Genomic DNA, 14133 nt, shown 5'->3' on the forward strand with positions numbered 1-14133 from the left:
TTCAGGAGAGAAAGAAAAGGAGTAAGAGAGAAATCTTCTTGGATGGGTGTTACTTGGATTAGATTTTTCATTGTCTTGACCACATGAACATTCTGAGTGATAATATTATTGAATGAAATAAAATATACATTAAAAAGAAAATCATTTTGAGAAGATTTATAAATAATGCAGAATAAACTTTTCTAGCACACCACTGATCCCCAAATCCCCAAAAGACTTCTGGTTGATGCATTGAGACTTTCTCTTGCCTAGTGGCCCTTGTACCACACCCACTGTCCTGACATCTAGGTCTGCGTATTCTGATTTAAAGTCCCTTTGGGCTTTATTACTCCAAAAATCCCAGCCTGAAGAAATATGGATGTGTGAACTCAGTGTAGCTGACTCATGTATTTCTATTGGTAAGATCACTAATTCAGATGGATGCTCTTTAAACCTAAAGGATTAAAATATATTAAAACAGGCAAGCACTCAACTTTTCTGAGAAGGTTAACTATAAGAAGAAAAATGGTTCTTATAATCTGTGCTTATAGAGTTGAATTAATATGTTTCCAGAACTATATCAACCTTACATAAAACATTCAGATATATGTAGACTATAGCATTTTTGGCATAAAGGTATATATTACATAATACATTTTCTTTATAATTTACTTGTATATTTTTATGATTGTCAAAATGAACAATGTCCATATTTTTTAAAGTCATTTAAAAAATTATCAAAAAAGCAGAACACCTTCATCCCATCCAATTCCTAATCTCTAGAGGAAATAATTTAAAAGTCTCATTTTCTCTGGTTCTTATCTCTATGTGTCTAAGTGACATTTGTATACTGTTCTTTCTTGATATCACTAGTTTTAGACAATATCTGTTGACTTTCTGTAAAGGAAGATGAAGATTTTTGCTTCCTTTTCTTGCACTGATGTAGCTAAATTCTGCACAATTTCAGCAGCAACCCCTACTCATCTGCCCTGTCATCTTCCTATTATAGCTGTACCACAATTTTTAGCTAAGTAGTAACAGAGGATGAGATGGCTGGATGGCATCACTGACTCAATGGACGTGAGTCTGAGTGAACTCCGGGAGTTGGTGATGGACAGGGAGGCCTGGCGTGCTGCGATTCATGGGGTCGCAAAGAGTTGGACACGACTGAGCGACTGAACTGAACTGAACTGAACTGAACTATATACATTATTATAATTAGGAAAATAGATCACACTTCTTCCCCTTCCCCCAGATTAAATGTTTTCTCTTTTTTTTTGCTTGAATTATTGTTGTTTAGTCTCATGTCCAATTATTTTGTGACTCCATGGACTGTAGCCCACCAGGCTCTCTGTCCATGAGATTTCCCAGGCAAGAATACTGGAGTGAGTTGCCAATTCCTTCTCCAGGGGATCTTCCTGACGCAGGGATCAAATTCAGGTCTCCTGCACTGGCAGGCAGATTCTTTACCATTGAGCCACCAGGGAAGCCCATTGTTTATTACATAAAGTAATAAACAATGTAAATATCTTAGAAGACATAATAGTTAAATAAATACCTAGAACTCACTGGCCAACTCAAGAATGACATCATCACCATTCCCACTGCTTGCAGTTACCTTTTGACTCCTCCCTCTTTTCCTCCTGTGTCTCCTGCTGCCTAGAAGCCATCACTCCGATGGATTTTTTGGTTTATTTATTTACTAATTTTAAATGTTAAAGAATTATTTTATCATAATGAGTGTTCCCCTATTATAGTATATTGTTTAGAGTTACTGGTTTTAAGCTATGTAAAAATGATACACACTAGTTTACTGTAGTCTTCTGGGGTTGCTTTTTTGTTGTGTTTTATTCAGCATTAGTTATTAGATTCAGTTGTGTTACTTGGGTCTGGACTTCCTTTGTTGTGGGGGTATGAAAATTGAATGAGGAACACAAGTTAAATTTTTAGTTTAAATCTTGCTGTGCATTTGTAGCTGGGCTTCCCTGGTGGCTCAGAGGGTAAAGCGTCTGCCTGCAATGCAGGAGACCTGGGTTCGATCCCTGGGTCAGGAAGATCCCCTGGAGAAGGCAATGGCACCCCACTCCAGCACTCTTGCCTGGAAAATCCCATGGACAGAGAAGCCTGGTAGACTACAGTCCATGGGATCGGCAGAGAGTCCGACACGACTGAACGACTTCACTTCACTTCACTAGCATTTGTGGTACTCGGCAAATTCCTTAATCCCTTTATTCTTCTGCTTTCTCATTTGTTAAAGTGGACAAATATTAAGGTATTCACTGAATATTAGGGTATTCACTGAAAAAAATCCACATGTTAAGTGGACCTTCACAGTTTGAACCCATGTTGTTCAAGGATCAACTATAACAATCAGAACTTGTACTATTATATATACATTAGACTGATTTTTCCTGTGCAATTTTGAAATAGGTAAGAACTTACCATTTACTGGCTTCCCTGGTATCTCAGAAGGTTAAGAGTCTGCTTGCAATGCAGGTAGACCCAGGTTTGATCCCTGGGTCAGAAAGATCCCCTGGAGAAAGCAATGGCTACCTACTCCAGTATTCTTATCTGGGAAATCCCATGGACAGAGGAGCCTGGTGGGCTATAATCTATTGGGTCACAAAGAGTCAGACATGAGTAACTAACATTTTCACTTTCACTACCATTTAATAAATTTACTGTTAGTTTTTTAGATACTGACTTTGCTTTATAAATTAATTCATTCATAGCATTTCCCAGACTATGTAATGATACTTTCACCCTGAAATTCTGTTCTCTTGTATCTATGTCACATTCATAAAAGACCCTTAACCTTCACTCAAAAATGGAAGAGTCAGTCCTGGTGGTAACACTGTAAAATTTCTACCCTTATTATCCCATTTGTTTTATCTCATGAGATCCTCCAACCTGCCAGAAAAAATTTCTGCAGATTACTCTCTTGAAAAGTCTCTAAAATCTACAGATAACACGATACTTAGATTAAACTCTGATTTCATCAGGAACTTCCTAAGAAATTTATTTAAACTTTTTTTTTTCTTTGCACTTTTGTCTAAAGTCTTTTGGTGCAGAATGTTTTGGACTGAGCTAGAGCAAATCATTATTCAGGTGAAAATATTAAGGTATCTTGAGATTCTGATCATTATGTAACAATAGCAGAACGAGAAGGCAATGGCACCCCACTCCACTACTCTTGCCTGGAGAATCCCATGGATGGAGGAGCCTGGTAGGCTGCAGTCCATGGGGTCATGAACAGTCAGACAGGACTGAGCGACTTCACCTTCACTTTTCACTTTCATGCATTGGAGAAGGAAATGGCAACCCACTCCAGTGTTCTTGCCTGGAGAATCCCAGGGACGGGGGGAGGGCCGTCTACAGGGTCACACAGAGTTGGACATGACTAAAGCGACTTAGCAGCAGCAGTAGTATAGATAGAAGACTTGGAAAGAGAAAAACATGGGGAGGATATGGCAACACACTCCATTCTTGCCTGGAGAATCTCATGGACAGAGGAACGTGGTGGGCTGCAGTCCATGGGGTCACAAAGAGTCAGACACAACTGAAGCGACTGAGCATTTTATAAGACAATTAATTGAGTTATTAATTGCCTTGAACAGTGCCAGCAATATGGTGTTATCCACATATTTGCTATCATGGTTATTATGTAAACAAGACACAGAATTAGCACATGACTCTTGTGTGCTTCCGTTTCTAAGTGAGGTATAAGAGTCCTTCATATTAAAGACTGTTCAACTAAGTTCTAGAAATAGTCGTGGAAATACAAAGTACACAGAAATGAATAAACCAGTCCCTACCCTAAAATATTCCTAGTGCAATGGAGAAGATACATACACATCTGTCATAGATAGCACAATTTGAGGAGAACTATAATAAAGGCCCAAATAAAACACTAAGAAAATATGCATAAACTGAGAGTTGGGGTTTCCTGGAGGAGATATAATTTAAAAGTGGGCTTTGAATAGTAGGAATTTTGACTCACACAGTTTGGTAGGGAGGACAGGGAAGAAGCTGAGAAATTTTAGAGCAATTTGAAATAATGATTTGGCTGAAGTAGATAGATGAGGTGGGGGCATATGGGTGGGAACTGGGGAGAGAGATAGTTAAGGATGGAAATATGGTTTAGACCAGATCCTGAAGAACCTTTTACTGCTGAGCTGTTGAAACTTAAGCAATGCAGGAGCCAGTGGGAGAGTCTGAGTACTTGTATAACATAATGAGAAGATAGTTTAGGGTGATTGCTTTAGCAGCAGCATGTTGGGTAAATGGAAAAAAGAGGAGAATAAGGCCACGAGGCCAGTAAGTAGTAATTAGAACTTAAAACCAAGTTCATTTGTCTCAGAAGCCTAAGCTATTTCTATTACACCATAGAATTGGGAACCAGGCTGCTACTTTGGTGCGAACTGTGTCTCCCAAATCGGTCTTCAGCTTACCATTAGTTCTGCCTTTTGTTACCAGGTGTTTCTTTCCTCTTGGTTCTTACTGCCTTTGCATCCCTACTGTTTCCTTTAATGATGGTTAATAGACTAGTGAAACAGTAGTTGGTGACAGAAGCAGAGGAAAACCAATGATAAGAACAAGAAGGAACTGTTTCCCCTTTGTTAATTTATGGCAACGTTGAGAGTCCAGGGAAGCTCTGGTATTCAAAGACAGCATTGATGTAGCCCCTTGCAATCTGTGCATATTTGAGAATTACCAAGGCTTCCTGAAAAATAAAGTAAATGTTGGTTTATTTAAGCTGTATTTTATAGGACTTCATGTGCTGTGCTTAGTTGCTCATTCATGTCCCACTCTTTGAGACCCCATGGACTGTAGCCCACCAGGCTCCTCTGTCCATGGGGATTCTCTAGGCAAGAATACTGGAATGGATTGCCATGCCCTCCTCCAGGGGATCTTCCCAACCCAGGGACTGAACCCAGGTCTCCCGAATTATAGGCGGATTCTTTACCATCTGAGGCACCAGGGAGGACTTCATCGGATATTCCGTATTTAGTAATAAATTTTTGCTTTAACTTTTACCCATGACTTTTCTGTTTCTAAATTTTACCTTTTTTTTTTCCTTCTAAAATTATTCTTACCACTATTATTTAAGGCTAAAGTTACACTACTTCATTTGGATATCTATAAATAAAGTTTAGTCACTTCTATTTATAAAAATATTTATACTTTTCTCACTGAAGTTTATTGAATGAAAGGTGAAAAAAATTCTTCCATTTTAGAACTTCATTTTTTTTAAGTGGGAGAAAGGTATTAGAATATAATTTGCATATAAAATGGCAAATGGTGTTTCACATTAATGATAGCAATTTAGTAGATTTCATCCATTAAAAAGGGCATTTGTTGTTCAGTCACTAAATTATATCTGATTCTTTGTGACCTCATGGATGGCAGCACACCAGGCTCCTCTATCCTCTGCTATCTCCCAGAGCTTGCTCAAATTCATGTCCATTGGGTCAGTGATGCTATCTAATCATCTCATCCTCTGCTGCCCCTTTCTCCTTTTGGCTTCAATCTCTCCCAACATCAGAGTTTTACCAGGCCAGAAGTGTTTGTGCTATAATAATAGTGTTCTAATTCAAAAGCTTTTGATTATCAACATTTCAAGAACAAATTTTATCTGTAATGCAGAAGATTATAATTCTGGTTATAAAATATTTGAATAATGACAGTCATTATAACTAATTACAAAAGCATAAACAGTAAGAGGGAAGTATGACAGGTTAAAACTACCATTTATAAACCATTAAGTCTCTTTTAATGTGTTATATTCAAAATATATTTTCTTGATTTTAATGACATTTGTAGAACCTTTAATTAAAATATGTGTTGATGGGCACTGGTACTATATATAGATGTAAAATGTAGAAATAAAAAACTAAAATATAAACAATATTTTTCATTAGAATAATAGAATTAGGAAGAAAATATTAGACAAAGTTATAATAGTGTCTTAGTCACTTAAATATATTCCAAGGGAGATTTACATTTGCTAGATCATTTTATTTAATCTTTTTCAATAAAAAAGGAACTAATGTTTTTTAGACAGTTAAATTATTACTTTTTTGTTCATTTGTTTTTGCTCTCCAAAATCTCTGAGTGTTCTAACATCATGTAACAATAGAATAGTTAAATTCTTAATCCTGGTATAATTAGGAGGTTCAATAGGGAGTCCAGAAAAGAATACTTTGTAATTTAATTTTTATTTTATTTTTCTCATCTGAGCTATACAAGAGTAGTAAATGGCCTGTTAAAATGCATTAGAACAATTAAATTATATAGTAGGAATATTGTGATGAAATCATGTGTATTTAACCTTTTGCTTTTTGTACCTTTCTTGGTGCAGAGAATTTGGAAATGTCATTACACCCTGTTGTTTAACTGCCTTTAAAAACGCTTTATGCAGAACAGATAGCTTAATTTTATGACTTTTTGTTGATGCTATACTTTGGAGCAGAACCAAAAGGCATCCTGACTGCCAAAACAAATGAAGAAAATCATTTCCCTTACTGTCTTGGCAGAACATCTGTACATAATGGCTTTAAAATAACTTCTGATTTCCAGTGAGATCATTCTCTTGTCTTTTCTCACCTGAGTGGACATCTGAATACAGTCCTGAGCCTGTTAAATTGTGTTAAAAAAACAAACCAAAGGAAACTGAAGTATAAACAACAATAAAAGCAAAACTCAAGCGTGTTACTCCTTAGGGGAGTTCTGATGTGTTGGACTTTAGTGGTTAAGTGTTCATAACTTCATCTTCTACTTCTTTCCCTCTGTGAACCCAGAGTGATCTGGTTAAGACCGTTTTCTCTGCCCTCGGAAATCCTGCCAGTCTTTCACACTCACTAAATTCTGTAGGATTTCCTCCCTGATTAAACTGGAAAGTGCTGCTTGTCTCATTTACTTGACACTGATTGCAGCCTTTTCATGTCAGTGAATCTCTCTCTCAAACTGTATTGTAGGCTCCTTTAGTGAACTAACTTTCTGAAGAATGTGATAAAGAAATGTTGACTGATACAAGTCTGTCAGTAGCCAGTGAATAAGCAGTGATGGCATTAAAGACCCTGGGTCAGGTAGGCATTCTAGGGCTACAGAAGTAAGTCACTGCCTTGCCCTCTGTAACTTACAGCCTAGTAAGACAGCTAAAATTGAGTACACATACTGTGATATCATAGGAAGAAAAAGTAAGAAAAACAATTCAGAGCATTAGAGGAGGGACAAATGCCATCTGTTGAAAGTTATCTGGGAATATCATTGAAGATGCGCCTGAAGTAATGATCTCATTATTCCTAGAGCAATCCTCACGATTAGGTTTGCTGCTAGAAATAACACATTCTGGCAATCCTAGGAGCATGTATTGTCCTCACCACCGCAGAATATATTATTTGTGTGTGTGTGTGTGTGTGTGTGTGTGAATTTTACCTTGCTTTTAGACAATCAGCCTGTCATAGTTTCATTGATGCTGGCAGAAGACAGGGGGCACCTGGCCTGGAGACAGAGGACTCTGTCACTCCCAGTACAGCAGACTGGATGAGCCTCAGGTCTCCATCAATTATCTTTTGCTCCCCAAGTCCCACAGAGCCAAGCAGCCTAAGGAGATGTTGTACACACAGTGAATATATGTTGTACCCAGTTTACCAACTTTTAGCTCAGAATGAAGTGAAGTCAAGTTGCTCAGTCATGTCCGACTCTTTGCAGCCCCATGGACTGTAGCCTACCAGGCTCCTCCATCCGTGGGATTTTCCAGGCAAGAGTACTGGAGTGGGTTGCCACTTCCTTCTCCAAGGGATCTTCCTGACCCAGGGATCAAACCCGGGTCTCCCGCATTGTAGACAGCCGCTTTACCGTCTGAGCCACCAGGGAGGTTCAGCTCAGAATACTCTCAGTCTTAAAAGGAGTCTTCTAGCAAACCTGTCCAGCCTTTGCCCAGAGGGAGACATTATCTTTATTATCCTGATCAAGAAAAAAATCTATTTGCCCTGGAGGGAGGATCTATTTCTATCTTCCAAGGCTGTTTGAAAAGATAGCTGAAAACAAAATTAGTCAACAAAATATAGGAATCCTCTAGAAAGTTGCTCCCCCCCACAAAACAATGTATTCAAATAGTCCCAGAAATAATCCACATAAAACCAATGACTGAGGAGAATGAGGTAGTAAATGGAGGTTATTCTCTTGTCTGGATACTGTTTCAACATTGAAAAGCTGAACTTTGGTATTTTTCCAAAGAATTAGTTATCAAATACTTTGCAATTGTAGAAATATAGTTTAAATAAGTCTCATTTTACATTACGATGAAAGGTAAATAAAAAAGGGTGTTAATATTATAAGAAGAAAAACCCTGCTTCTTATAAATTAAAGATCTTAAGAATGTTAATCATTATGATTGACAGGTGAGATATTCTCTGATTTACTCATATTAAAAAGCAAATTATCTTTCCAGTGATGAGTAATCCTAAAATTAATCTGTATTTTGAGCTTGTGTTTACACATGTACACACATACATTCTAGCATATCCTTTTGAATGATTTATGCATCCATAGTAAAACTATAATTCCAAAACCAAATTGAACCTCAAATTAGAATATATTTTAGAAGTCATCTGAAAAAACCTATCGCTCAGTGTCTGAATTTTTTCCAAAAAAGGATCAATAAAGTTTATAAATTCAACAGTTTCACTTCCAGCATCCTTATTCTGCAGTGGTGTTAAGGACCCTCTTCAGGCTGATGCAAGGCTGCAATTGAACCTGATATTGTTACATTAATGTGATATTGTTCCTGAATCATATATGCTCCATCGATAGATCTATGATATAATGAAGAGCATTGAGTCTAGGCTTTTCTATGTGTGCTTTTGGCTTTTAACTGGCTTTCTTTGGTATCCCTACTTGTTCTTTGTCTTTCTTTTTTATGTTGCAACATAACAAAAAGTGCTCATGTGTTTCTGTTTGTTGCTGTTCAGTCACTAAGTTGCGTCCAACTCTTTGTGACCCCATGGACTGCAGCACGCCAGGCTTCCCTGTCCTTCATTATCTCCTGGAGTTTGCTTAAATTCATGTCCATTGTGTTGGTGATGCCATCTAACCTTGTCATCTTCTGCCCACCCACCTTCTCCTCCTGCCCTCAGTCTTTCCCAGCTGCAGGGTTTTTTCCAATGAGTCAGCTCTTTGCATCAGGTGGCCAAAGTATTTAAAAGTTTATCTACTGCACTGTGAAAGCAAAGGACCACATGATGCTGAATATTGTTCATAAGAAACTTAGGGGGCCTGTTACAGTAATAACAATATCAAAGTAATGTTGTATTCCTATAGTTGAAACCATGTAGTGCTTACTCTTATGATAATAAATTTAATCATACCAAGACTGTCATAATTAAATGCTATTGTCACTGCTTTTATAAGTCCCCAAATATTTTTCATGTATTAAGGCCTGGATTTGGCTCCATAATATCTGAGTTAAGTGAAACCTCTTGATCTTTGCAAAGAAAGAAATAGAACCAACAAAAATAAAATATAAAGTATTGACTTACAGAAAAAACAAAATGGGTTTTCAGTGTAGTTTATTTTTATATGTGTTTTCATAATAGTGCATTATATTTTATTTCAGATACACTGGCCAAGTACAGCACTAAAAACAGAAGAATGCATAATGAAAGGAAATGATGCTGTAAGTAGTATTCATTATAAACTAAACATATCATTAATTGTAGTCCTGGTCAGTGACAAAGGACTGAATCTCTAACCTGTTATTTGTTCCTAAAGAGCATATATATATAATTCATGCAAGGAAGAAATATATATCTCTAGATATATACACATATATATTCACACACAGAAGCTGAAAGAGAAGAGTGAAAACGCTGGCTTAAAACTCAACATTAAAAAAATGAAGATCATGGTATCTGGTCCCATTACTTCAGGGCAAATAGATGAGGAAAAAGGGAAACAGTGACAGATTTTATTCTGGGGGGCTCCAGAATCACTGTGGATGGTGACTGCAACCCATACAATTAAAAGACACTTGCTCCTTGGAAGAAAAGCTATGACAAACCTAGATAGCATATTAAACAGCAGAGACATCACTTTGCCAACAAAGGTCCAACTAGTCAAAGCTATGGTTTTTCCAGTACTCATGTACGGATGTGAGAGTTGGATCATAAAGAAGGGTGAGTGCCAAAGAATTAATGCTTTTGAACTGTGGTGCTGGAGAAGACTCTTGAGACTCCCTTAGACAGCAAAGAGATCCAACCAGTCAATCCTAAAGGAAATCAACCCTGAATATTCATTGGAAGAACTGTTGCTGAAGCTGAAGCTCCAAACTTTGGCCACCTGATGCAAAGAGGCAACTCATTGGAAAAGACCCTGATCCTGGGAGAGATTGAGTGCAGGAGGAGAAGGAATGGGACAGAGGATTAGATGGTTGGATGGCATCACCTACTCAATGGACATGAGTTTGAGCAAACTCTGGGAGATAGTGAAAGACACGGAAGCCTGGAATACTGCAGTCTTTTGGGGGTGCAAAGAGACAGACATGACTTAGAGACTGAACAACAATACACACCACACCACACACACACCACACACACCATACACACACACACACACACACACACACACACACACGGCTTCCCAGGTGGCACTAGTGGTGAAAAACCCACCTGCCAGTGCAGCAGATATAAGAGACGTGGGTTCAATCCTTGGGTTCAGATGTTCCCCTGGAGAAAGGCATGGCAAGCCACTCCAGTATTCTTGCCTGGAGAATCCCATAGACAGAGGAGCCCAGTGGGCTACAGTCCATAGAGTTGCAAACAGTTGGATATGAATGAAGCAACTTAGCACAAACACACACATATACATACATACATATTTGATATATACATGTACATTGTCTATGTGTGCATAATTACTTTAAAATTATTTTCATTGTGGAGTTAGTGTAGGCAACCAAAGTGCCATCTACATCTTGGTTTTATTTTCTTTTATTGTATTTTATTATATTTTAATCAATTCAGATTTATTCATTCTTACAGTGTTTATTTCCTATGTATTAGAGAGAAAAGAAATTTCAGGTAGTATCTTAAAGATAAGCTAAGCACCTTCTTTGTGAGATTGTGTTTCACTTTGATCAGTGAATTAGAAACAAATGAAGAAGTTAAAGGAGAAAAAACTAAAAACTTGATAGAAGATGACAAACGCAATAGACATGCTTTATGTATTCCACATGTTTTGAGAGGATCGCTTACTGAAGGAATCAGTATTTCATTTCTCCATAACTTACCTTTAGTGTGTGAAAGGGAAGAGGTGGTGCAGCAGCAGCAGCAGCCCTATTCCACAGTTCTGAGCACATGAACACAGGAGTGAAAGGACTTTTCACATGTTAGGTGTAACCAGCTGATGACACAGTTCACAACTTTGGAAGAAGCATGCACATCTCCTTTAGAGAGTTAACGTGTTCTTTTTTCTGTAAGAAGAAAAAGCAAAAACGTGAAAAATTAACACACATTCTACCAACACCTCATTCTTGTGTAGCAACTGGGTAACAGTCAAGGAATGACTCTTCCTTGCTTCCTCAGTCTGCAGCCTGTTGCTGACTGATTAAACACGTTCAGAGGCTGTGTCAGTCTAAACCCAGCAGAGCCAGAATATGGTCTCATTGTCCCCTCAAGATGTGCCCATTTCAGGAGATGAGAAGCATGCGCTTACAGCAAGATGAAAATAGAATATTAGATTTTCCCAATATATGGGTCATCCATAGACTAGGATGCTATGTTAATGGGAAATTAAAGAAATAAATCTTAGTAACCCAAATAATCTGTTCATTAGTGCATTACTTGTTCTTGCCAAGGGAATGCTATAATCTTTGTCATGTATGGTATGATGGTTCTGTTGGCTTTTTTCATCCCAATACTGTTATATGAGAGACTTTAAAACTCAAAATCTATCTTTATAAAATATCTTTTACTGACTACTACATCTACTAATGTCAAGGTAATATTTAGCAATTAAAGGGTTTGGTATTTCTGTCATAATTTAAATGTACTGCTGCTGCTGCTAAGTCGCTTCAGTCATGTCCGACTCTGTGCGACCCCATAGACAGCAGCCCACCAGGCTCCTCTGTCCCTGGGATTAATTTGCCAACAAGATATTCACTAAAATTTAGTTAAGTTGGTTTGAAACAGTTTTAGAACATTTTTTCATTTAGCATACTCACCTAATGATTGATCTATTAAAACTTTGTTGAGTGTGGGCTGTGTATGAGGTACTGAGTTTGATTAATTATGGAATATAAAGATGTACAAAACTGAGATTCTGTTTTCTGATGAGCTTACAGTTGAATCCCATTTTAGACAAACTAGAGATCTGAGGCCAAATGTGACCTGCCATGAATGAAGTTTTCTTGGAATATATCCATATCCATTTATTTTTCTGCTGACAATGGCTGCTTTTATGCTATAGCTGCAGAAGTTAAGTAGTTGCAACAGAGACCAGATGGCCCATCAAACTAAATATATTTACTCTCTGGTTCTTTATATAAAAAGTTTGCTGATCCCAGGACTGTAATCTTACAGTAATAGGTATAAAATGTTATTTTTACCAGTTAGTTTCCATCTGTTTACTTGAAAATTCTCTTTGAAAGTCCTTTATATGAATTTATGAGTTTGAAAATACAGGACTTACTTTTCCAAACATCAGAACTCTTTGTGCCCCGAAGTCTGCATATGTTTCCTTGAGGGTAATGAAACTACTTCTACTGATTGGTCTTCTGACTTGATGTTGATTTATATGTACTTTAAAAAATAACAGTATTGATAATAATTTAATTACCTAGTGAAACATTGCCGTGGAAATCTACACCTGAATGCACTTCTGACCAGTGCTTTTTTTAAAAAAAACTGCTCAGTTGTGTACTAGAATACCTCATAATGATGCACTCCTATTATTGATTGTAATTGATATCTCGCTATATCCGTCTCCCCTGACTCTTCTGCTGGTCATTGTCCTCTTTTCATTTTGCCCCCTTTGCCTTCCCTAACCAAGGGAGGCTTATACATGAGATGTCTAGGGTTAGGAAAAACAACAGTCAAAAAAAGAAGCAAAGCATTTTTATGACACTAACCAATTCCTTTTTTTCTCCCGGTTTTAGAATGAATGTGCAAATTATGTTCGGGTTTTGCATCACTATAACAGAACACATCTACTGACCTGCGGGACAGGAGCTTTTGACCCACTCTGTGCCTTCATCAGAGTTGGATACCATTTGGAGGTATGACAGTTTCATTCATTGCTCTGAATGAATTATCAAAAGTAATGCTTAAAATAACTTTGTTTTAAAAGAAAGGTTATGGCATTTCTTTGGATAAAAGAGAAGAGCATTTGTGATATTCTGAATTAATTTGCTTGAGTAAGAGGCAAAAAGATTTCTTGTCAGTTACAAAATCTGTGAACCAGTTAATTCTTTATGCATTCCTTCACTGAAGAATTTCATTTACTTAATTTGTCCACTTAAAAATATTTCTTAATATCAAACTGTGTTCTTATATGATTTGTATTGGTATAAGCACCAGAGTAGAATGAATGTATTTATATATATATATATACATGAACATATATATATATATATATACATGAACATATATACATATACACACACATGTGTATGTGTAAGTAAATTTATATAAACAAAATTATTACATACAGTATCTTTTAAAAGACATGCACAGGCTTGTTGATCCTATAATAACTCCTTTTCTTGGCCAGGTGAGGTAGGGAGGTGGAGTTGAGGTGGGGGATAGATTGCAAACTGACTTAAGATAAGTAATAGTTGATGAGAGCTATCCATGTCTTCCCCTAAGACCCCACCACTAGGTGATATGGTATCATTTAAGCAAATCCAACTGAATTCTGCTACATGCATATATAAAGTAGCAGGCTTGATGATCAGTCATATAACTGGTTTCAACAAACTGGGTAAACTGCCAGCTCTCGCTTATTTAGGCACATGTCAAGCACTTTAGATCTCAGTTTCACTGTGAAACATACTAAGCAATGTTCTGATGTCAGGATCTGTTACCTTTCCTTGTAATCAGAAGGCAGAATCCTACATCAAGATGGGACACAGAGAGAACAGAGCTCTGGATGATC

General features: G+C 37.3%; 1 protein-coding gene across 1 annotated transcript in view; it reads left to right on the forward strand.

Moving 5' to 3' along the window:
• Positions 1-14133, forward strand: part of SEMA3E (semaphorin 3E) — a 279257-nt gene that overhangs the window by 155075 nt on the left and 110049 nt on the right. The window contains exons 3-4 of the mRNA XM_027968533.3: positions 9599-9658; positions 13136-13255. Coding sequence (XP_027824334.2) covers positions 9599-9658; positions 13136-13255 — 180 coding nt within the window. The remainder of the gene's footprint in view (positions 1-9598; positions 9659-13135; positions 13256-14133) is intronic.

This window comes from Ovis aries, chromosome 4 (assembly GCF_016772045.2).
Source record: "Ovis aries strain OAR_USU_Benz2616 breed Rambouillet chromosome 4, ARS-UI_Ramb_v3.0, whole genome shotgun sequence".
Classification (NCBI taxonomy): Eukaryota; Metazoa; Chordata; class Mammalia; order Artiodactyla; family Bovidae; genus Ovis; species Ovis aries.